General features: G+C 55.6%; 11 protein-coding genes across 11 annotated transcripts; 9 read left to right on the plus strand and 2 right to left on the minus strand.

Moving 5' to 3' along the window:
- Positions 1-355: 355 nt before the first annotated feature.
- SCHCODRAFT_01166919 (P-loop containing nucleoside triphosphate hydrolase protein) lies at positions 356-5,611 on the plus strand (the record flags this gene model as incomplete). The annotated part of the gene is made up of 21 exons (XM_003038623.2): positions 356-421; positions 475-902; positions 949-1,043; positions 1,096-1,489; positions 1,541-1,628; positions 1,677-1,770; positions 1,822-1,918; positions 1,971-2,083; positions 2,135-2,422; positions 2,470-2,508; positions 2,558-2,632; positions 2,686-2,823; positions 2,876-2,978; positions 3,028-3,502; positions 3,556-4,206; positions 4,259-4,422; positions 4,472-4,703; positions 4,762-4,841; positions 4,892-4,946; positions 5,004-5,303; positions 5,360-5,611. 21 exons carry the CDS (start codon positions 356-358, stop codon positions 5,609-5,611), a joined length of 4,227 nt encoding a protein of 1,408 aa, XP_003038669.1.
- A 572-nt stretch (positions 5,612-6,183) lies between these two features.
- On the plus strand, positions 6,184-8,409 carry SCHCODRAFT_02611332 (DUF89-domain-containing protein). Its single transcript, XM_003038622.2, has 10 exons — positions 6,184-6,305; positions 6,353-6,382; positions 6,433-6,506; positions 6,554-6,579; positions 6,630-6,898; positions 6,949-7,067; positions 7,118-7,256; positions 7,304-7,866; positions 7,920-8,141; positions 8,195-8,409. Exons 2-10 carry the CDS (start codon positions 6,361-6,363, stop codon positions 8,246-8,248), a joined length of 1,488 nt encoding a protein of 495 aa, XP_003038668.1. The 5' UTR covers positions 6,184-6,305; positions 6,353-6,360; the 3' UTR covers positions 8,249-8,409.
- Positions 8,410-8,561: 152 nt separating this feature from the next.
- SCHCODRAFT_02529484 (uncharacterized protein) lies at positions 8,562-9,788 on the plus strand. The gene has a single exon (XM_003038621.3). The coding sequence runs from the start codon at positions 8,606-8,608 to the stop codon at positions 9,542-9,544; it is 939 nt and encodes a 312-aa protein (XP_003038667.1). The 5' UTR covers positions 8,562-8,605; the 3' UTR covers positions 9,545-9,788.
- Positions 9,521-10,077, minus strand: SCHCODRAFT_02611341 (uncharacterized protein). Its single transcript, XM_003037272.3, has 3 exons — positions 9,887-10,077; positions 9,665-9,837; positions 9,521-9,600 (listed from the first exon to the last, which is right to left on the minus strand). Exons 1-2 carry the CDS (start codon positions 9,987-9,989, stop codon positions 9,692-9,694), a joined length of 249 nt encoding a protein of 82 aa, XP_003037318.1. The 5' UTR covers positions 9,990-10,077; the 3' UTR covers positions 9,521-9,600; positions 9,665-9,691.
- A 60-nt stretch (positions 10,078-10,137) lies between these two features.
- SCHCODRAFT_02744461 (Lumazine-binding protein) lies at positions 10,138-11,153 on the plus strand. Its single transcript, XM_003038620.2, has 4 exons — positions 10,138-10,186; positions 10,235-10,451; positions 10,502-10,581; positions 10,632-11,153. Exons 1-4 carry the CDS (start codon positions 10,172-10,174, stop codon positions 11,028-11,030), a joined length of 711 nt encoding a protein of 236 aa, XP_003038666.1. The 5' UTR covers positions 10,138-10,171; the 3' UTR covers positions 11,031-11,153.
- Positions 11,154-11,367: 214 nt separating this feature from the next.
- Positions 11,368-13,218, plus strand: SCHCODRAFT_02663114 (uncharacterized protein; the record flags this gene model as incomplete). Its single annotated transcript, XM_050346521.1, has 3 exons — positions 11,368-11,391; positions 11,451-12,590; positions 12,646-13,218. 3 exons carry the CDS (start codon positions 11,368-11,370, stop codon positions 13,216-13,218), a joined length of 1,737 nt encoding a protein of 578 aa, XP_050202263.1.
- A 1,089-nt stretch (positions 13,219-14,307) lies between these two features.
- Positions 14,308-15,642, minus strand: SCHCODRAFT_02486599 (uncharacterized protein; the record flags this gene model as incomplete). The annotated part of the gene is made up of 6 exons (XM_003037271.1): positions 14,308-14,577; positions 14,634-14,717; positions 14,770-15,069; positions 15,115-15,141; positions 15,198-15,293; positions 15,385-15,642. The coding sequence occupies 6 exons, from the start codon at positions 15,640-15,642 to the stop codon at positions 14,308-14,310; spliced, it is 1,035 nt and encodes a 344-aa protein (XP_003037317.1).
- A 95-nt stretch (positions 15,643-15,737) lies between these two features.
- Positions 15,738-16,213, plus strand: SCHCODRAFT_02611349 (uncharacterized protein). The gene is made up of 2 exons (XM_050344469.1): positions 15,738-16,026; positions 16,077-16,213. The coding sequence occupies exons 1-2, from the start codon at positions 15,871-15,873 to the stop codon at positions 16,104-16,106; spliced, it is 186 nt and encodes a 61-aa protein (XP_050202264.1). The 5' UTR covers positions 15,738-15,870; the 3' UTR covers positions 16,107-16,213.
- Positions 16,214-16,287: 74 nt separating this feature from the next.
- SCHCODRAFT_02663116 (molybdenum cofactor biosynthesis prote) lies at positions 16,288-18,561 on the plus strand (the record flags this gene model as incomplete). The annotated part of the gene is made up of 8 exons (XM_003038618.1): positions 16,288-16,333; positions 16,531-16,626; positions 16,679-16,846; positions 16,896-17,016; positions 17,070-17,296; positions 17,342-17,565; positions 17,621-17,789; positions 18,026-18,561. The coding sequence occupies 8 exons, from the start codon at positions 16,288-16,290 to the stop codon at positions 18,559-18,561; spliced, it is 1,587 nt and encodes a 528-aa protein (XP_003038664.1).
- Positions 18,562-18,984: 423 nt separating this feature from the next.
- Positions 18,985-20,414, plus strand: SCHCODRAFT_02611357 (NIPSNAP-domain-containing protein). The gene is made up of 9 exons (XM_003038617.2): positions 18,985-19,093; positions 19,145-19,293; positions 19,341-19,400; positions 19,450-19,555; positions 19,607-19,776; positions 19,826-19,886; positions 19,932-19,972; positions 20,022-20,094; positions 20,148-20,414. The coding sequence occupies exons 1-9, from the start codon at positions 19,016-19,018 to the stop codon at positions 20,214-20,216; spliced, it is 807 nt and encodes a 268-aa protein (XP_003038663.1). The 5' UTR covers positions 18,985-19,015; the 3' UTR covers positions 20,217-20,414.
- Positions 20,415-20,878: 464 nt separating this feature from the next.
- On the plus strand, positions 20,879-21,455 carry SCHCODRAFT_02663118 (uncharacterized protein; the record flags this gene model as incomplete). The annotated part of the gene is made up of 3 exons (XM_050346522.1): positions 20,879-21,177; positions 21,229-21,349; positions 21,402-21,455. The coding sequence occupies 3 exons, from the start codon at positions 20,879-20,881 to the stop codon at positions 21,453-21,455; spliced, it is 474 nt and encodes a 157-aa protein (XP_050202265.1).
- Between the last annotated feature and the right edge of the window lie 107 nt (positions 21,456-21,562).

A 21,562-nucleotide genomic window follows, 5' to 3' on the forward strand; every position in this document is an offset into this window, starting at 1 on the left:
CTATCGCCGCGCTCCCTTGATCGCCTTTTACTGACACAACTTTTCAGCGTCGCTCAGAGCGATGGTCGTGTCCCGTGTATCGCCTGAGGTGGACTTGGACGGCCCTCTTATCCTGACGACTATTGCTCCTGCCGCAATTGTTGCCGTTGGTCTTGTCCTCGACATCTTGCGGCTGCTCCCATTCCCACAAGGCGTTCGGTCGGCCTGGCGTACCCTTTGCAGTCCTTTCGACAATTTCTTACATGTCGAGGACCTTCATGATGCCGATCCTATCCCAACAGTCCCAGCTGCTTGGAAAGGGCGAGCTCTAATTGCCCTTGCTGCCGTACAAACCGCGGCGGCCGCCGCTGTCTTCATGCACGCATACCTCGTCGGCGACGCTCGGCCCTTTATCGCTTCTTTGGTGATGTGTATATGTTGGGTACGGAAAATGTCATGGTCTGTAATGCAATATCATTCAATCATAAAATTCAGGCGTATGTGTCCCTCAGATCAGCTGTGAAGCCACCAACCAGGCCTCCCTACATTTTCCTTACCTTCGCGTTCGTTCACGTCCTGTCTGCGGTAGTGAACTTGGGCTACGATGTCCGACTTCCCTCCCGCGCGGTCAAGGACGTCTTGGGGATGATCGTCCCTGTGTTATTCATCTGGGTGGGCGGTACACTGCCCGTAACGACTGTTCGCCCCAACAGATATGTCGCAAAGCCCCATGACACGCCAACATCATCTCAGACCGTACCAGAAGACGATGTCACCCTCTGGCAATGGTTCACATTCTCCTTCGTCGAGCCCATCTTCGGCATCTCCGATAAGCGCACGCTTCAAGCCACAGATGTTTGGAACCTATCACCGTACTTTCAGCACAGAAATCTCTTCAACAAATACCTGGAGTACAGAACGGCGTAAGTGTTGAGAACACTTCCCTGACGAGTACTGAAGATTCATTAGCCATCCGAACCATACGCTTCTGCGCTTTCTCCTTGTTTCCAACTCTCTAGACCTCATTCTTGACCTCTTGCTATCCTCTTGGACCGTTTTCGTCGGTGGGTGATATTGCCACTGAAATATGCCAAATCTTGCTAACCCTTCGTCCAGGCTTTGTGCCGCCGTATGCCCTTCAGGAGATTCTGAAAGCCCTAGAGAGTGGTGCACCCGGAGCACGTACAACGGCATACAACTGGGCCCTCGTGGTTTTCCTCGCGCACCTGTCTTTTGCCCAGAAGGACCTCATACAGCGTTGGCATCAGCGACGCTGCTACGAGCGCACCCGGGGTCAGCTCTTCTGCGCCCTGCACTACAAGTCGCTCAAGCGTCAGGACGTCGTTGGCAAGGCTGGAGAACCCGGAGACGAGCAGGATAGCGCTGACCTGGGGAAGATCGTGAATTTGATGCAAGGAGACTCGTACGCGGTTGCGCAACGCTTCTGGGAGTTCAACGGGATCTTTGCATCGCCCATCCGACTCATCATCGCTCTGGTGTTCTTGCACAAGTGAGCAACCTTTTCTAGCAACGGGATTGCCTGCTGATGAAAGCCTATCAGTATTCTAGGCTGGTCGGCATTCTTTGGCGTCGGTGTCGTGTTACTGGCTTATGTCCTGAACTACCCACTCGCCAAGTACAACATCTATGTAAGCCACCTCGCCTCGCTACCTCCATCATTTACTCACGCTTGGCAGGTGACGAGGAATTCGTGGAAGGCAAAGGATAAGCGCATGAAGACAGTCAATGAGATGCTGCAAAATATCAGGTTCTTGAAGTTCTATGGTTGGGGTACGTGATCCATTTAAAGCTCTCGCTATCGCTGACTTCTATCATTTCCAGAGAGCTTCTGGGCCAAGTTATCGCTCGACGCGCGAGAGAAGGAACTATCATGGCGTGTCGAGGAGAATACTGTCGACGTTCTGATTACCTTCATATGGTGCGTTCAGCGCACGCGTCCTATCAAAGCGTCGTGTTCATGCATGCAACAGGACATGGATCCCTTCCGCGACTGCCCTCGCCGCGTTCATGTCCTACACTCTCATCGCCGGACAACCTCTCACCGTCTCAAAAGCCTTCACAGCAATCATGCTGTTTTCACAACGTAAGCCTCACGATCGTCGTTCTTCTCCCGGTGCTTATCCCTTCCCCGCAGTGCAGGAACCCATGACCGCGCTACCCGGCCAAGTCTTCGCACTTCTGCACGCATACGTGTCTATGCAACGTATCGAGAGCTTCCTCCGGGAAGACGAAGTGCCGGACTGGGCGTCAAGCTTCGCTACATCTGCCGAACCGAAGGCAGTGGACGATATAGGGTTTATGAATGCCACATTCGAGTGGTATACCCCTTCGACCCAGACGTCTGGGAACGTCCCCTTCCGACTGGGTCCGCTGGACTTGCGCTTCCCCAAGGGGCAGCTAACTCTGATAGCTGGCGCCACTGGTGTGTATCTAAGCATCGACTCGGGCGTCGTACTGACCAGCTGCAAGGATCTGGCAAAAGTGCATTGCTCGCTGCACTTCTTGGCGGTAGGTTCGCCTGCGTCACTACAGCTCCAAATCTAACATAACATTGCAGAGATGCACTGCATCTCGGGGGAAGTGCTAATGGACAAAAGCAATCACAAGGTAGCGTATTGCGCGCAGCATCCTTGTAAGTGCCGTTTCCGATATAACCCATGAGCCCGAATGCTCAGCTCCTTTCAGGGCTGGAGCATGCCACCATCCGCGACAACATCATCTTTGGCTCTGCATTCGGATTCGACGAGGCCCGATACCAAAAGGTCATCGAGGCATGCGCGCTTGTCCGTGATCTTGAAGTCTTCCCTGCTGGAGATATGACAGGTTTGTCGCCCCCTGAGTGCGCCCGAGAATGAATTGCTCACATCATATGCAGAAATTGGCGAGAAGGGCGTAACAGCCAGCGGCGGTCAACGAGCGCGCATTGCCTTGGCTCGGGCGATGTACTCGCAAGCGCAGTACATCTTACTTGACGACCCGTACGTTGTATCATGCCTTCCCGCCTGTGCTCTCCTGATCGAGAATCAGTCTTGCTGCCGTCGACATGCACACCGCGCAGCATATAGTCAAGAACTGCCTGTCTGGCGAACTCGCACAAGGCCGCACGATCATCCTTGTCACGCACCACATCGGCGTTTGCCTGCCAATCACTGCGTGTTTGGTTGAGCTATCCCGGGGTCAGGTCCTGCATCACGGTACCGTGGACGAGCTGCGTCAGAGGGGCATCTTAGACGAGGTCATCGAGACGGAGGAAGAGGCTTTCGTCGAGGAAGAGGTTGAGCAGAAGCCAGAAATCAATGAAGCCGACGACATCGTCAACGGAAAGGTCACTCCGGAAGAACCCGCCAGGACGGACGGCAAGCTCGTTGAGGAAGAGAGACGGGCAGAGGGTCGTGTCACGCTCAAAACCTACCTTACCTATGTGAAGGCGGCGGGGTACGGGGCGTGGTTCGCCGTCATATTCTTGATGCTCTTCATCCGATTCGTTACGATTTTGAACCAGGTATGTGCCTTGAGTCCACGTCTTCGTTAATGTCGTCTCTGATCATTTCATAGTTCTTCTTGGCCGCTTGGGGTGAAGCGTACGAAACCAATCACCCTGCATTACGCGCCTTCGCCAAACTGCGATATCCATGGGAAGGCCTTCCCCCACCAGCGGAAGATGTCAAACCCTGGCTCATGATCTACCTCTACATCTCCCTCATCGGCGCCTTCTCCGTCCTCATCTACATCGCCCTCGGCTACTACGCCGGCCTCCAAGCCTCCCGCGCCCTCTTCCGCGCCCTCCTCCTCCGCCTCACCCGTGCGCCCGGCCGCTTCTTCGACACCACCCCCGTCGGCCGCATCCTCAACCGCTTCACCACGGACATCAACACCATCGACGGCGCCGTCTACAACTCCGCACGCTTCTGCCTCACCGGCGTGCTCAACTTCCTCGCCTCCTTCCTCACCATCCTCATCATCGTGCCGAGCTTCGCGCCGTTCGCGCTGTTCATCGCGTGGCTGTACGTGCGGCTGGCGCCGAGGTATATACGCGCGTCGCGCGATTTGCGGAGGTTGGAGAGCGTGAGTCTGTCCCCTGCGTTTGCGGGCTTTGACGAGCTTATGCGCGGGATCACGCATGTGCGGGCGTTCGGTATGGAGAGGCGCTACCAAGAGGCGTTCTACAAGAAGGTGGACAAGTTCCAGGCGTTTGATCACGTCTATGTGCGTTGCAATTCGTTCATTGGTTCGAGCATCGTATTGACGTGTCGTGTAGTGGCTGGTCAGTATCTGGCTGAGCTGGCGCTACGACTGCCTGGGCTCCGTTGTAGTCTTCGCGACTACGCTATTCGCACTTTGGGCGGGCGTGAACGATGGGTCGACTGCGATCATAATCGTGCAAGCGACTGTCTTCGCGGAAGCGAATCGGCAGCTCGTTCGGTAGGCCGTCATTTCTCCTCTGAAGGTCCGAAGTTCATGGGCTTTGTAGCGTTGCTGCGCAACTCGAGCTCGACTTCAATAGCGTTGAGCGTGTTGTGGAGTACTTGGATGTGCCCCAAGAGGCGCCTGCGATCATCGACGACAAGCGACCTCCTGCGTATTGGCCCTCGTCAAATGGGAGCGTGGTTGTGGACAACCTGGTTCTCAGATACGCACCTCATCTACCGCCTGTGCTCAAAAACATTTCGTTCGAAGTGCATCCTTCAGAGAAGATCGGAGTGGTACGTCGTACAATTCACTTCGAGGGAGCTTCGGTCTCACCCGCGCTGCACTTCTCAGGTAGGACGCACCGGATCAGGGAAGTCCACCCTGGCTCTTTCATTGCTGCGCATGGTGGAGGCCAGTGAGGGCTGCATCATGTACGTCGACCGTCGCATCAAGACCTACTCGATCACTGACGAGCTCCCAGAATCGACGGCATCGACATCTCGCAGATTGGGCTTGAAGACCTACGTACACGAATTGTATGTCGCCGCGTATCACCGTTTGCTACCGAAGCTTACCATCCCGGGCTCCTCCAGACGATAGTCAGTCAAGACGTCTCGCTGTTTTCTGGAACCATTAGAAGCAACCTCGATCCGATGAATGAGCATTCCGACGAGGGGTGTATGGACGTGCTCCAACGCTGCCACCTGGCCTCTCTTCTACAGCATACAAACCAGGCGGGGGTGAAGGACCCGCTGGCTATGCCAGTGTCTCAAGGATCCTTAAGCGGAGGAGAGCGACAACTCCTGGCCCTCGCACGCGCGGTCCTTCGCAGGACCAACATCATCATTATGGACGAAGCAACGTCCCAAATCGATCAAAACCTAGACGACCAAGTAAGTCTGAATTCGTAGACATGGACCTCAAGTAGCTCACACATGAACTCCCCTAGATACAGGAGACCATCCGGACGGAGTTGGCAAGCTCCGTGGTGATCACCATCGCCCACCGGCTGAAGACTATAATCGACTACGACCGCATCCTCGTTCTAGATGACGGCAAAATCGTGGAGTTTGACACGCCGCGGGAGCTCCTGAAGAAGAGCGGGGGCCTTTTCAGGGAGATGTGCAAGAAGAGCCACGATTGGCCACTCTTCGCCGGCGTCATAGAGAAGGAGCGCGGGAAGACCGGTACGAGCGAGTGATTAGGTCCGGTCGTAGATGCGATCGAATTGTGCGCTATACACAAGTCCCACAGCAAAATAGAGCAATTCAATAGACTAAGGAAGTGCAATATCCGTGGGTGGAGCTTCAGCACGAAGTGCAGCGAACCGTCAGAATACTGCCACAGAAAGTATCGCCACTAGGCAGTCCGGTCAAATCTAGGCTGCATAACATAGCTGATGGGTCCGATCTCCATATCAGGCTAGTCCCTTGGACGATGGAGCGGTACTGAATAGTATGTGGACCCACAGATACCGTAGTGCATTCATCCTTTCTGGGAGGGAGAGCATGAACGCGCACAGCGCAAGATAGTAGGTGTGCGGGTCGAGCAGGAGCAGCAAGATTGACGGCTTGATAGCATGCGCACGAATCGCACTGGATCATGCGGCCCGCCTGGTCTCGGGCCGCCTTCGGGACGAAGACGGGAGAAATGAAGACGAGGGGCGCGAGCAGGACGCGTCCAGACGCGTGACGTCACAGGGAAGCGGGGAGAATGACTTCCTGATTGGGCGCCCCCAGTCGCTTCTCCTCGCGTTTCCGTCATAGCCCATGTATCAGCCGACATCGGAACCCGCGCGTATAAAAGACAGCAGAACGGAGTCTCATGACAAGCTGTCGCCCGCCTCCTTCTTGTTCCCTGCATTCACCAGGACCGCTATCTTAGACTCGCGACGCGTACGCCGAGCCCTTGTCCCTGCCGCATTGCTCTAATTCGTCCTCAGATATCGCCATGACTGAACAGCCCACGAAAGGTGCGTAATGGAGTTGCAAAACCTGTGCCGTATCTCATGTACGCATATAGTCGCCCTTCACCTCGGCCATTTGCCTTCCAAGAACACCAACATCAAAGCACCATGGCCCAGGACGCCTACGAGGGTACGGCTGCTTTGTTCCTGGTGCAAAGAGGTACTGACGCATCTCAGATTGACCCCAACAACCCGCCTTGGCCGTAAGCCTTCCCAGCTCCCATACCAAGGACGTACCTCACAATCCCACTAGAGCGTACCGTGGCTACCATGAATACAGTTTCGCTCATGCCACAATGCAGTCTCGTCTTCCGACCATTCTCGGCAAGGCGATCGACGATGTCACGGTTACGCTCAACCAGCAGAGCTCCGAGGAGATCATCGTCGACCTCGTTCACTGCATAGAGCGCATGGACGAGCTCATGCACGACCTGAGCGGGAACGCAAAGCTGCGACCCATTGTCGACGACAACGAGGGTGATGTCCCTCTGTGGAATAAGGAGATTGCGAAGTACTTCCAAGGTGCGCCTTCGCATGATACCGTCGACCACGCCATATTCATCGCACCATAGGAAAGGACTTCATGAATGCGCCATGGCTCTTCGCCGAGGCGTACAAGTACCGCCGCTTGCGGGAGTGCTTCAGCGTCAGCAAGTACTGGAAAGATTACGACGTGTTCTTCCGTCAGAAGGTGAGGAAACTTCATTGACTCTGCGTACATCTTCATCTCATGCTACCCAGTGCGATACGTTCTCTCGCTCGAATGAGGCCGTCTTCGAACTATCCACGCGTTTCGCCGAGCCCTTCAAGATTTCCGATAACTTGTCTGACGCCGAAAAGCTGGAAGCGGAGCGCTTGATGTTCCTCGAGCTCACTCAAGGTACTGTCCGTTCACAGCTTGTCTTCGTCCGCTCACATCTCGCTTAGTGTGCTTGTGGGGCAACTCTACGGATCTATCTCTTCTCGTCAACATGACCGAGGAGCAAATCAAGTCTTTGCAGGCAACTGGCGGCGAGCATCTTGCTGCTACCGAGAAGAACATCCTCGGAAACCATCTAGGCGAGCTGTGGGAGACCGTGAAGGAGCTGCGCGGCAAGACGGGTGGCCGCGTCGACTTCGTGCTCGACAACGCCGGCTTCGAGCTCTACTGCGACTGTGTGTACGCCGATTTCCTCATCCAGAGCGGCCTTGCTTCGCAAGTACGCTTCCATGGCAAGCGCTACCCGTGGTTCGTCTCGGACGTTACGCGCAAGGACTGGGAGTGGCTGCTCAACATCATGGTCTACGGTCAACTCTTCCCTAAGGCTACCGAAGCGGAGCTTGGCAGTCTTCGCAAGCTCGGGCACCGCTGGAGGGAGTACGAGAAGAGTGGCAAGTGGGTGTACGAGCAGCACCCCTTCTGGTGCACTGGGTACACGTACTGGGACCTGCACTCGGAGGCGCCCGATCTGTTCCTGCACCTCAGCAAGAGTGACCTGGTGATCTTCAAGGTTTGCTTGACCTTCGATCGCTCGTACTTGCGAGAATACTAACGTCGAATTAGGGTGATCTCAACCACCGCAAGCTCACCTACGATTGCGCTGCTCCTGCAAGCACTCCCTTCGACGTTGCTATCGGCCCAATGGCGAACTCTGCGGGCGCACCCAAGATCGCTAGCTTACGCACCATCAAGAGCGATGTTGTCGTCGGTCTCGGTGAGCAAGGTGACGAGCTCGCGGAGAAGTTGGATAAGGAGGAGCCAGGTTGGAAGATCAGCGGCAAATATGTGAGTTCTGAAGACGACTTCTACACGCAGCATGTGTATCTAACTATTTTCAGGCCGTTGTCTTGCTTTCGGAAGGACGTCCAGGGGAGAAGGTTCGCTTCGCGTAGGTAGATCGTTTGTACTATATGCGAGATCCCTATAGCCGTCGTGGCTTGGGCAGCATCCGTCGAAGTACATCCTGTAAAACCAGCCGTCTGTAGCATTGGTGTTTGTGTTTGTAATATAAGTACGTGTATAGTAGCCGCATACGGCACCCTATAAAACCCTACCCACGAGAGCATGATGCGCGTAATGGATGGGCTTTTGCGAACGGGTCTGATCAGGTGATCGCGTTTGCTTCCGTTGACCAGCGCGGGCTATCTGACCAGACTAATTGACAGCTGCAGAACGATGGACGAGGTAAATTGGACTCCTGACACATCTCTCTCTCTCCGCATACGCGTACACTCTTTTGGATTCCGGCCATGTTGTTCCGCTCTTCCTGGGTTTTCTTGTTGCTCTTCACCAGCTGGACCGCCTATGCTTCACCCATATATGACCCATTCGACGGGATACTAGACGGAGAACAGGCGAGCGCATCTGCAGTCGGAGGGCACCTACCGACGACAGCAGTGTCTGCAGTTATAGCATCAGCGCGTTCGGGGTCTGCATCTGCATCTGCTACTATCAGCGCGTCGGGCAGCTTGCACAGCGCATCCGCCTCGGCGAAAGGCACGACAGACAAAGACCAGTCGACGACGAAGTCGGAGACAGCTCCAGTTACGACCGCTATTACTGTCGATCGCGGCGGCACGACGCACACATACACCGATTACCACACATCGTACCGATCCCACTCACTTCGGGCGCCCTCGCTCACATTCACCTTCAGTGCTCCGTCGTACACCCCGACGCCCACGAAGGACGCCGGCTCGATGGCCACGGCGTCCGAGACGCGCGCGGAAGCCCAGCAGTGGAAGGCGATTGGCGTCGCCGTGCTCTCGCTCGCGGTCGTCGCGGTCATCGTCCTCGGCGTGTACTACTGGGACAAGTACCGCGTCGTGATCCGCCAGATCTTCTGCTGCGGGCGCAAGCGCGGCAACGACTGGGCGGAGCAGCTCGAGCCGGAGGGCAACAAGGCTTGGGAAGCGCGCATCGCGGGCGAGGATGGGCACCGCTACCCAACGTTGGGCAGCCTGGAGGAGATCGAGAAGGCGAGGGAGAAGGCGGGGTATGGCGAGGCGGCGGGGGAGAAGGGACAGCCGGCGCCCGCGGGCGGGCTGCCTGTGCCACTGCACCACGGATTCGAGGACTCGGAGCACCCACTGTCGCCTTTCTTCCGCCGACCGAGCCTGCGAGGGCAAGGGCAGGCGCCGTCGACGCCGCGCGCCGTGATGATGAACCCGAACACAGCTCTCCTATGAACGATTGGCCAGCACAACACGATTGCATTCACATTGTTATCCCTGCTCACACTGCACTAGCACAACATCGATACTCAGCATAACTATTGACCAAGGCACACTGTACATTACCACACGCACACACTGTATCCTTCGCTATCTGTCATCCTATGTAGGCTTCTGGCCGGTGGACGATTGTTCTTTTTGTTTGTCAACGGGGAACCTCCGGTCAACGTAGTCGGCAAGGACAAGGCCTGCGGCGGCGAAACCGCAGACAGCAAGAGAGAATTTGAGACGAGTTGTCGGAGAGAGGACTGCAGTATGTTCAGAGCCTGTCCCAGCATGATAGATACCAGTGCGCACCAAGCCAAGACTGGAGAAGGGAGCGTTCGGAGACAGTCGTCCTCTCTGCTAGACGCTCGCCGTACGTCTTGAGCTTCTGGCGATCTGATTGAACAGGTGCCATTCTGTCTGCTTGCTGCAGAGGTCCGTATGTGTGGACAAGGGCAGGACAAGCGGCCTGCCTGCAAGCTGGTGAGGGCGTAGAGTGGGCGTAAGAGCTGCGTAAGGGGTGTCCAGACAGTGATGATGAGACGCGGCGCCCTCGGTCCGATATCCGTGATCCTGCCATCCTTCCCTCTTCCAGTCATGTTCACAGGCTTAGTATGAGACCGCAGACGCCTGAAGCTCTGGAATTTACCATGCGCTCAGATCGAACATCTGGGGACCGTCTCCTCCATCGACCAGGATGACACGGGCTGCACCCTCGTTATCAGTGACTCCGCACCGATACTGGGCGACTGCCATGTCGGCGACTCGATCGCCGTGAACGGCGCCTGCCTCACCGTCACCGAATTCGACACTGAGAAGGTAGGGGGATGGTTCAAGGTATGGCTTGCAAACGAAACTCTGCAGAGGACCGATCTTGGTGAGAACGTGCTTAGTCGGCTCGCGGCTGCTTGCTCATCATCTGGGCAGGTGAGCGGATAGTCGGCGATCAGGTTAACCTCGAGCGAGCCATGGGTGCTCATGTACGCTTTGGTGGACACTTCGTCCAGGTGTGTACCCAGTCGCGAACTTCTGGGATGTCTGACCAAATGCTGTTCAGGCTCATGTCGATACAACGGCTACGCTTGTTGAGCGTACTTCAGACGGGGACTCGCAACGCCTCACCTTTGAATTGCCAGAACCGACTGCCACACGCCCATCGCTTCTACCATATCTCATCCCGAAAGGCTATGTCACTATTGATGGCGCTTCCCTCACCATCACTGGCGTAGACGACGCGACGCGCCGGTTCAGCATCATGCTTATCCAGCATACTCAGGAGAAGATCACCCTTAGCAAGAAGCCTATAGGTGCGAAGGTCAACATCGAGGTCGATATGGTTGGCAAGTACGTGGAGAAGAGCGTTGTGGCGGCACTAGGTGGAGGCGGCACTGAGGGCTTCAGATCCCTGATCGAGAAGGTTGTATCGGACGTGCTGGCGAAGAAGGGGATAGCGTAGCAGGTACCGCATGCAGTATACAATTGTATCATAGACGTTCGGGGCCCCATAGTCATCTGCTTGTTTGCGGGGGACAATGAAAAACGTTGGCTCGACAGTCCTAGATTGGCATCTGGGCCTGATGCTTGAGGTCGATGGACGGGGACCGTCGTTCGGAGTGGTACGGATAGCTCTCTCTGTCTCTACCACTGTCGGACATTTGAGCTCCTGCAAGCATCGCATAACGGGATGTTGACGAGGAGGATCGTGCCGTGCGGGAACATGGTGAGCTACGCCGCGGCATTCGCCGGATCCGCGAACTACTACTTGACCTCAACCATCTCAGACGTCGTCAGCTATGGAGGCGCCGGTGAAGCGGAAGGTCTGCCTGCTCCTTCTCGTCACTGCCGGCGACCAGGGCTGATGAACGCGCCCGTCTAGGTTACCGCGAAGGTATCATACAACGACATGAACCGGGCGCGTTCGACCCTCGCGTCGTCGCCCAATATCCCTCGCGCACCGTCGCCACTCAAGAGCTACAACTCATCTCCAGCCACGACACAACCGATACGACCCCGAGCGAAGGTGAACACCAGCGCCACGCCCATGCGCAAGACCGTCAGCGGAACGAGCAGCCTCGCATCCCCAATTGTCCGTTCAGCAACCCCTGCCCATGACAGGCCTCCTATCAGCCGCTCCTCTTCACCTGCACGGAGCGCCCTCTCTCCCAGGCTGGGCCCGGCGTCGCGCGCTCCCGGATTCACGCGCTCCCAGCCGCAATCCGTGCCGTCAACGCCAACTCTCAGGCCGACGCTGTCTCCCGATCCCAACAACAACCACCATAGAGCACATCACCAGAGTATCTCCTTCCGAACCGGTGAACTGCCGGAGGAGAGGGCGGGCTCGGACGTGGACTATCAGCCCGCACCTGCACCCGCGAGCGGCGTCATGCGCATCAAGGCGAAGCTCACGAACAGTGCCAAGGTGCAGCCAGAAGGCCTCTCCGTCTCGCCGTCATCAGCATCTGCGATCGGTCGTCGGCGCGTGCACTCGATATCGTCGAACACGTCGCAGTCGACCGTGGCCTCCCAGTCAGCCGCGTCCGCCGTCGCGTCCTCGTCTCGGCCCGATGCCCCATCATTATACCCCATCACTACCTCAGCCCCCGCGGCCAATCCGCACAGGTATGGGTCGTGGAGCAGGGCATCGGCATCCGACTACCGTCACAGCTACCAATCATTCTCGCGACCTCATGATGAGTCCTCGTCGACAGTGAATCATAACCGCAGGATCAGCGCAAGGGTTGACCCATCGCAGATTGCGAACCTCAATGCAAAGGTTGACCCTACGACTATCCCTCTCCCACCCCACTCACCACCGACGTCGGCCGTGTCATTCTCGTCCAGGTCATCTATCTCGCGCTCCTCGCTTTCAATGCGAACGGACTCGGATGACAGTGCAAGCAGTGCATCTACGCGCCACGACGGGACTAAGTCGCGAAGTTCGGGTGATAGCGGCCATGGGCATGAGTCTGATGAATCGGAACGCCAGGAGCGCAGAGAGGCGAAGTCCAATCGGAAGGTGCGTCGATACAGTTCATCACGTCCTCCCATGTTCAGTCACTTACGTCTCGCAGATTGCAGACCTTGAGATTACGAACAAGTCCCTGCTCGCAATCAACGCCTCGTTGGAGAAGACGAAGAATCGTCAGGCGAAGGAGATACGTGACCTGAGGCGCAAGCTCCGCGAGTCGCGTCTTATCCTCCCGCCACGCGCGTACCGTGCTGTCTCGAAGGATGAAGCCGCCGACGAGAAGGAGGACGAGGAGGAAGAAGACGACGAAGAAGAGGAGGAACTGGAGGAAGAAGCGAACAAGGACGAGGCGTTCATGCGCTTACGAGCCGCGATAGACGGGCTCATAGACTCGGGCAAACGTGCCCTGGAGTCCAAGCCGGAGGTGGAGCACAAGACGACGAAAGTGCTCAGCGCAGAGGAGGTGCAGAGCTGGCGAGTCGCCCATGGCGATGAAGATGGACCGGGGCCCGACGACTCGTTCGCAGACGACTCCTTCTCGGTGGCCAACGAGAGCCTGGCGAACGACAGCATCACAACGATGTCGGAGGACGAAGTCGAGGCCATGACCGCGCCGTCCAGAAGCGTGACGCCTGACACCCGTCCACCGATACTCGTGACGACCCCGCCACTATAACGAGTATGCCAGATGTCTGTCATACATGACTTCGGTCCCCTAGAGCCTCGCGCCCCGCCAGCATAAGTGCTGTGTGCCCCTGCGGCACCTTACGACCTCTCTGCCCGTCACGACCCAACATCATACTCACCTTCATTCATTCGTTTCGAGCCTGGCGCTCGCCACCCTCCTTTTGCTTTCCTATTATTTGCCTACTCCCCATTGCACCTTTCCTCCTATCATGAATGATACCAAGCTTTTTTATGCAGTATATACCATCACCCACTACCCGCTTTCCTACTACTATGGTCTGCTTCATCACATGTTCCCACATCTCGTCTCTACACTGCATGCCTTGTTATCTGCGTCTATCTGCACATACAAGCCTAATAGGATACATAAGGTCAGGAGGATGTATAGTACCGCTGAGGAAGATAGACAATCGAAATTCATGAATCTGCCTAATCTTCCAGCTCGTGCCAATGGTTTGTGGCCTTGTAGGAGTTTGCAAAGGTACTCCGACGGTCCGTACATTGACCGGTCGTAATCAGGCTATAAGCGCCTACACCGCTCGCAATTGAACTTCATATATGGTCCACTTCCCTGCGCTTCCCACGAAAAATTCTGGCAACTCGACCTTGAGCAGCTGCGCAGGGCCGCTCGCCTTCGCCGAACACTCTCTGAGCGGAGTAGAAGAGGTAGACGCATAGTCTCGGCAGCGCAACGCTGGGTCAATTCGTCGTTCAAGTGCGTTATGCTTGTCCTTCTCCCAAGTTAGCCAAGTCTGACGAAGAGACAGCATCGGGCATACCACAGATGTAGACCCGACTTTCGTCGTGAAGTGAGCTTGTGTGAGCAAGGCCTCTGTGGTCTGATCGACCACGAAGATCACTTCTGTAGAGCTAGAGATATTGTGCCACCCTAAGGCGACAAAGTCCCCAGCTCTGGCATCTGGTTTGACCTTAAAGGCCGTTCGAGAGTCCAAGAGAATGGGGGAGCGTACCGCAAAGACTCTGGAAAGCGCTTCTGGGGTCACCGTCCACAGCGAACGAGGGCGCGAAACCGAGGTAATGCTCTTTTACTTCGGCGCCTGATAAGCGGACATGAGCATCATGGAGTGGGCTCGGAGGAGATTGGGGTACCTAGAGCAGCGTCGCTGTCTTGTGCAACCTTGGCCAGCTCCGCCGCACGAGAAGCTTGCGCAGAGATCGCCGGAAGGAGCTGAATATTGGTCTGGAATAGGCAAGCCGTGTCCTTACACGGTGCGTGGCTCAGCTTTGGGGCTTGAACATCGTTCGAACAATCGACGTAGGGGACACCTCGCGCACACGGGCTCGTCTCTCCCGCGAAGAGTTGATCGAGCATCTGGGTAGCACTAGCCTAGGAGATCGCATACGGTAAGCATTGGGAATGATTGGAGACCTGGGTTCGCTTACGATGTGTCTCTGATTGCGCAGATCGCCTTCCGTACCAACCGTGAAGGGTTGCCCACCACCGAGTTCGTACCCTTGATCAAACCACTGGCCGCACGTCCATCAGCGCACGACCAGAGCAATTGCAGATCGAGCTCACCTTCTCTGTGAATGTATTGCTGAGGATCGTATAGTAGTTATCGGCCATCTTCCGTTGCTCGTCGTCCATTTTCAGGTGCTCGAGAAGCGACAGGAACTCCGTACACACAGACCTCCTGATTATGGCCCCGTGTCCCAGCCAAGCGAAGTCGGTGTGAATGTTTGGCGGCGCGACAACGGTTTGTAGCGTGGACGACAGATGTTCGTGAGGAGGGAGCAAGTGAACGCCACGAACATCTGAGTTGGCTATGCGAGCGTGTAGCGACTGGATAACCGATGGCCATACGATGTAGTCGTCGTCCTGCAACACGCATAAGGGACGAACGGCATCAGGAAGGCTACATACCTGTATGAAACAGAACTCGGTCGTTGACTGTGCGCACCACGAGAGAAGTAAGTATTTGGGACAGCATCTCCTCGCAGACCGACCTGAGCACAAGCCAGGAACCGCGCCTGGAAATAGAGATTCTCAGGCGAATTATGAATCTTCAATTTCGTAGTAGGGCATCCCGTGAAGGCAAAGTCCTGTTCAATGCGCTCAGCAAGATGTCAAGAGTGCGTAGAGCGTTCGAACTTCGTAAGTCAGCGCCTTAGGGTTATTGTTCCAGACGACTACGGATGCAATGGCATCGTCGAGGGAGTGTTCGCACAATAGCGACGCGATGCGGACGACATTAGGAAGTCGAGACCAGTTTAGTACCACAGCAGTCGTGTCCGGTTTACTTTGCCGAAAAGACGTCCAGCTGAATTTCGCGAATCCCAATCCCGACGGGACATCGAAGATCTGATGCTGCTCTCCTGACTTCCACAGGACTGCTGCAAGTACGGCGACGAGAATGGATGTCAAGGCAGCTGCGACGCGTAGGCGCGCCATGATAGCACGAAGAAACCCCGTTTGCGTGCAGCCATCGGCATCACCATGCGCGACGCGCGACGCGCATGGCCAAGGCTTATTCCCACCATGTCGACGAGTGTTGCAAACTACTTGCAGACGATAGTGTACAGGTATCTAATCCATCGTGACCTTCAATCCGCGAGTTACAACCTGAGCTTGCGTTCTGAAGAGAGGTTTAGTCACTGAGCATGAGCGTAGAAAACGTACATGACATGGGACTATGCATTCCCAGCCGTAGTACGCATCGCAATCGACGGCCTTCATGATGATTTGGGATGTGGTCACAAAGAGGTATTTCCGCTCAAGATTGGCAGTGACTTGGATGGAATATGCATCACGACAAGAAAAGTAAGAGGTCACTCCCTGAGCCTGGTTCTCAGTCGTAGATCGGAGGCTACACAATACTTCCTCACCATGCCTACGACATACTGGCCACCATTTAAATCTACGACAGACTAGACGGTGTCCGTATTTGTGCATGAGGGACATGTTCACACCGTTCTGGGCAGAGATTCACGCAGCAGCAAATGAGAGTGAAGCCTGAGGCTTGAGGTCGGACGTGTCAGATGGGCGACGCGTGCGGTGCGTGACAAATGAGCGTCACCGGTCGGCGCGACGCCACAAATGAGGCTGCATCTTGCGCCCATCCCCTTGACTCACGGGCTTCCTCGTAAGTCCAGACATGATACGCCCAGCAACATCTAGTGTGAGCCATCTACGCTTGCATGCGCAGCTTGAGGGGAGTGTCTTCCTCGCGCGTCGTACTTCCACAGCAGCGGGGGTGCGGGCGAAGGCAAAGGTACGTCGTGGATGGAGCTACTTCTCAATTTAATCTCACACATAAGCAGGCTCGTATCGCCGACTTAGATGCATCAACACGACATGTCCCTACTCTCGTTGACTCGTTCAATCGACGACACGATTATCTGCGGATATCACTCACCGAGAGATGTAACCTACGCTGTAATTCATCTCTTCTGTCGCCAGTTCTGCTGCTTTGCTGATGCATATCCAGGCTTCTACTGCATGCCAGAAGAAGGTGTCGAGTTATCACCGACCGGGAAACTGCTCACGGACGACGAGGTCGTGCGGCTAGCAGAGCTATTCGTCCGGACGGGCGTGACGAAGATTCGGCTGACGGGCGGAGAACCAACCGTCCGCAAAGGGATAACCGATATAATAGGTCTGTGACCGAAGCCATCAGGTAACGTGGAGTGATTAAAGTACCTCAGCTCGCCTCCACACTTTGCGTAAGCTTGGGTTGAAGTCCCTTGCGATGACAAGCAACGGCATCGCGCTGCATCGCAAGCTCCCATGCATGGTCGACAATGGACTTACGCATCTGAATTTAAGGTTCGCTGCTTCATCATGCATGCATACCTGGATTGCTTATACATGTCGGCTAGTCTCGATACGCTGGACCCTGACAAGTTCATGATAATGACGAGGCGCCGAGGGCACGAAGCAGTACTACGAACGCTCGATGAGGCCCTGAATAATCCCGGCCTGCGACAAGTCAAGTTGAACATCGTCGTCATCAAGGGGCTCAACGACGCTGAAGTCTTCGACTTCATCGAATTGACGAAGGATCGTCCTCTATCTGTGCGCTTCATTGAGTTCATGCCCTTTACCGGTAAGTTATCCCATCGTACAGCATTGCCAAATTGAAAACATGCAGGTAACAAGTGGGACCAACAGAAAATGCTCTCGTCGTCCGAGCTACTTGAGCGAATATCGCGAAGGCATCCGGACATTGTCCGCGTTACGGACGAGGCCAATGACACGGCGCGGTCATGGGCGCTACCAGGATACAAAGGATCCTTTGGCTTCATCAGCAGCATGTCAGACCATTTCTGCGCTTCGTGTAATCGCCTGCGAATTACAGCCGATGGGAACATCAAGGTTGATCATTCGCCTTCGGCCAGTTGCAAGTAAACATTACTAAAGCACTTGTCAGGTCTGCCTATTCGACGCCAAAGAAATCTCCTTGCGAGATCGCATGCGCGCAGGCGCGTCCGATGCTGAACTCCTCGACCTCATTCGAATTGCGGTCCTAGGGAAGCAGGAGAAACATTCTGACATGCAAGATATTGACGTGAAGACGAATCGCCCGATGATATTGATAGGTGGTTGAGTACGACTTCCTCTCGTAGTTCATTAGGCCCGTATACTTGTGCATATCTCATATAGCTTCCAGGACCGCGCAGAGCTCAGCATGCGCCCTTGAAACCGTTCAAGCCAGTATCGACGCTCTATCGCCCGACATTGAATTCTTTACTCAACGTGCAGCATGCTCGCTATGCGTCGTCCTACAGCTCGTCAAGATCCGGTGCATCGATACCCATCTCCTTGACCCATTTAGATCAGCATGGGCGTGCATCGATGGTCGACGTCGGAGACAAAGCCCCTTCATCGCGGTCCGCGACCGCCACTGGTCGCATCATCATTCCATCCTCGGCCTACGAACTGGTCACTGGCGATTATCCATCCGGTTCTGCACTGACAGACGATGTTGTGGCCTCTCAGGCGAAGGCCCGGCGCAAGGGCGATGCTCTCACCGTCGCTCAGCTGGCCGCGATCATGGCCAGCAAGAAGACCTCCGACCTCATCCCCCTCTGTCACCCCCTTCCATTGACTAAAGTCGATGTCAGGCTGACCCCACAGGGGCATACGGCATCCGCGTCCGCCGGACCTCGTTACAGCATACGATGCGAAGCTACGGTGAAGTGCGAGGGCAAGACGGGGGTGGAGATGGAAGCGCTGACTGCGGTGTCGGTCGGACTGCTGACGGTGTGGGATATGCTTAAAGCGGTCGCTGGGAAGGAGATGGAGATCACGGACATCAAGGTGACGAAGAAGTCGGGCGGACGCAGCGGGGATTTCACGAGAGGCGGATAGATTGGACACCTGTAAATCCTGGATATCAACACCTTGAATCTTGCGTAGGTCGCTCCCTACTTGAGATAACATACTCTCATATGCGCCGCCATCACCTCGTCCTCTCACACATCCTCGTCTTGCCACTACGTTGCCACCCTTACTTCGCCACCGCTTCGCCTCAGATGCTGGCTGGCAACCAGAGTATATCTCGCAAATAGCAACCGTGCTCTAGTATCTGTCCATCGCGCGTCTTCGTCTTCAGTGAACTGATCTTTTATTGAAGTCGGCCGCCATTTGCGCTTGGCCATGAGTAAATCAGCGGAAACAAAATGCGAATTACCCCGCATTATCCCCGCTGACGTCAGGTGATCACGCGTTCGACTGGGCGCACGCCGCATCACCGCGGTCTTCCTCGTTCTCCTCCCTTCTGTTCTCACTCTCACCTGGCTTGCTCTTCCACATACCTCTACGAATGATTCCCAGACTATTGCAACGCTTTGTCCGCCAGGGAGCGGCCTGCGCGTCCGGGAGACGCGCCATATCTGTCCAGGTCAGTACGCGTCACGTAGCAGCACATCAATGAAGCTCATTATCGTCAAAGAACATCCTCCATGGATCTCCCGAGGCTAAGAAGGAGGGAGAGGAGCTTGTCCAACAACACGGAAAGCTCGTCGGACGCGGCAAATATATTCATGGCTTCGAGGTTCACAAGGTCAAACCGGATAAGGTAGAGGAGTACAAGAAGGCCGCGTGCGTGGACTTGCTCTCACTTGCTTGATCGTACTGACGGCTTGCAGCGAGACGTACTACTCGGGCGTGAAAGATGATTCCAAGCTGCATGTGAAGCTCTCGGGAAAGTGAGTTCAACTGTGTCGTCCTACGGCGAGAGCCTGATCTCCAAGCTAGCTGGGAAGTCATCGTCGGCGAGCAAGACACGTTCATCCACATCCTTGAGTATGAGCACTACGGAGGATACGACAAGACCATGGACCTCGTCAGGCGCGAGCCCCACGTTCGTTGGTCCTCCGTCTTCGTGCGATGTCGTTACTGATGTCCCGAGTAGCATGTCTCGGCCAACAACGCGATGCGACCCTACTTGACCTCTCGTACCCTTCAACTGGCTTCCGAGTTTGCAATGGTGCCGACTGCACCTCCGCACATTCACGGTGGTATCTTCGAATTGCGCTCGTACCAGCTGAAGCCCGGGAGACTTCTCGAGTGGGAGAACACATGGTGCGTGGGCTCAAAATGCGTTGCGATATGAAGACTCACGACATGTCAGGCGGCGAGGTATCGAGGCGCGACGCAAGTTCGTGGCGCCGGTCGGGGCTTGGTATTCGCAGGTCAGGCGTGAACCTCTCATATTGAATTGCGCTGACAATCGATAGGTTGGACATCTTCACGAGGTGCATCATCTATGGCAATATCAGTGAGTGCCGAGGGTACGAACTGGAGGAGAGACTGACCTAGTCGCGCAGGAGCATGGAGCAGAGGAAGGAGATGCGCGAGAACGCGTGGAAAGTCGACGGATGGGCGGAGACGGTGTCCAAGGTTTGTTTACAAGGATATAAGGACGTCGAAGCGATCACTGAGCCTTTCCGCAGACCGCCGAGCTGGCCAAGTCGATGGATTCGTACATTCTGACCCCTCTGCCCTTCAGTCCGCTGAAGTGATCCTGTATCAAGAGCCATTCGTGCGCGTTCGCCATTCTCAAGGCAGAAAGACACGAAAGGAAGGCAGCCGGGGCGGGAAAGCAAGGATCAAGGAACGTCTGAGGAGGATACACCGTGCTACAAGTGTGCCCACTGTTACTATCGCATGCTCGTTTGTGATCACGTAGTCGACTACAATTTGCTGTTGCTGCGTCGGAAGACCGTGAAAGCGATGGATGAGGACTCTATAGCTCGTCCCCCGCAGTCTCGCATGGTCTGCGCCGGTGCTCCACTGCAGGTGGCATGGACGCGGCAGCATCGTAATCAATGCGTGGGCTGGGAGAGCGAAGGGTGCCTAGAATGAACCTAATGGAGATTCGGGAACGCAAGTTCGGCGAGTCCGTGTGATGTAACGTCGGGCCTGAATGCGTTCTTTTACAGACGCCTCTTCTTCCCTTCTTTCCCGCAACTTCACGCCCAGACCAGACCGTACTGCACGGGCAGGCCCCAGCGACGACTTCTGCTCATCGTTCTCCTTTCTCTTCAAACCGGAACCAACATACACGCTGCTCCGTCAGCCTCGAGGACGCCTCGAGGGCAACGATCAGCAGTTTGATCTAGTCACCCTTATTATACCGCTCTCCACCCAGGCGATCTTTCACCAGTTGACCTTGACCCCCTCCATGTCCATCATGTCTACCCCCTCCACCTCCTCACGTTCATCCTCCAGCACCCAAAGCATGACCCTCGTCGACAGTCCTCCAGCCCAGCCGCCTGCAAGGCCCAGAGAGCGCAAACTGTCCACCTCAAAGCGCCTGGCTGCCGCAGCCACCCAACATATTCGAGCCTCACACTTTGGCCCCTCCTTCTTGCAAGACCTTGCTAAGCAGGGAATGCCTCCGACGTACGATAATGCGCGCGACGGAAAGTTCAGGATTGTTACAGGACCAGAGGCGACTGAGTTGGCCCAGAACTTTTTAAAGTGCGTCTTACGCCGGCGACGATGTGCCCATTGCTAACAAGCACCTCGCAGCCGCAAAGGTTCTGGCCTCAGAAAGCCTCATCAACAGCCGGTTGTTCTTGCCTTGCCTCGTCCCGTAGAAGCAGGAAGAAAGGTGGTGGATATGTGGAGGTCGTGGAAGGGCGACGTTAAGGTGTGTCTATCGCGTCGCTCGTACTTTCTTTGTTAACCATTTACCCCCACAGACTCATCGCAAGCAAGGTTCGCCACGCCTCCGACACATCATCATATCTTCTTAGATCTTTCTAGGCACTGGTGACCTGATAGGCGATGAGTTCGACAAGTCGGATAAACTGGACAAGGCTTTCGACAAGGCCATAAAGACGCTGGAAAGGGAGTACAAACG

The sequence above is a fragment of the Schizophyllum commune genome (assembly GCF_000143185.2).
Source record: "Schizophyllum commune H4-8 unplaced genomic scaffold SCHCOscaffold_2, whole genome shotgun sequence".
In the NCBI taxonomy this organism is placed as follows: domain Eukaryota; kingdom Fungi; phylum Basidiomycota; class Agaricomycetes; order Agaricales; family Schizophyllaceae; genus Schizophyllum; species Schizophyllum commune.

Coding starts and splice junctions, on each gene's coding strand:
- SCHCODRAFT_02611332 (XM_003038622.2), top strand. CDS start 6,361: ATGACTGAACAGCCCACGAAAG. Junction 6,580..6,629: donor CCCAACAACCCGCCTTGGCC/GTAAGCCTTCCC, acceptor CAATCCCACTAG/AGCGTACCGTGGCTACCATG. Junction 7,867..7,919: donor GTGACCTGGTGATCTTCAAG/GTTTGCTTGACC, acceptor ACGTCGAATTAG/GGTGATCTCAACCACCGCAA.
- SCHCODRAFT_02529484 (XM_003038621.3), top strand. CDS start 8,606: ATGTTGTTCCGCTCTTCCTGGGTTTTCTTGTTGCTCTTCACCAGCTGG.
- SCHCODRAFT_02611341 (XM_003037272.3), bottom strand. CDS start 9,989: ATGGCACCTGTTCAATCAGATCGCCAGAAGCTCAAGACGTACGGCGAG. Junction 9,838..9,886: donor CCTTCTCCAGTCTTGGCTTG/GTGCGCACTGGT, acceptor AACATACTGCAG/TCCTCTCTCCGACAACTCGT.
- SCHCODRAFT_02744461 (XM_003038620.2), top strand. Junction 10,452..10,501: donor TCTGCAGAGGACCGATCTTG/GTGAGAACGTGC, acceptor TCATCTGGGCAG/GTGAGCGGATAGTCGGCGAT. Junction 10,582..10,631: donor TTGGTGGACACTTCGTCCAG/GTGTGTACCCAG, acceptor AATGCTGTTCAG/GCTCATGTCGATACAACGGC.
- SCHCODRAFT_02611349 (XM_050344469.1), top strand. CDS start 15,871: ATGACATGGGACTATGCATTCCCAGCCGTAGTACGCATCGCAATCGAC. Junction 16,027..16,076: donor GAAAAGTAAGAGGTCACTCC/CTGAGCCTGGTT, acceptor ATACTTCCTCAC/CATGCCTACGACATACTGGC.
- SCHCODRAFT_02611357 (XM_003038617.2), top strand. CDS start 19,016: ATGATTCCCAGACTATTGCAACGCTTTGTCCGCCAGGGAGCGGCCTGC. Junction 19,556..19,606: donor TCGTCAGGCGCGAGCCCCAC/GTTCGTTGGTCC, acceptor TGTCCCGAGTAG/CATGTCTCGGCCAACAACGC. Junction 19,887..19,931: donor TCGGGGCTTGGTATTCGCAG/GTCAGGCGTGAA, acceptor GACAATCGATAG/GTTGGACATCTTCACGAGGT.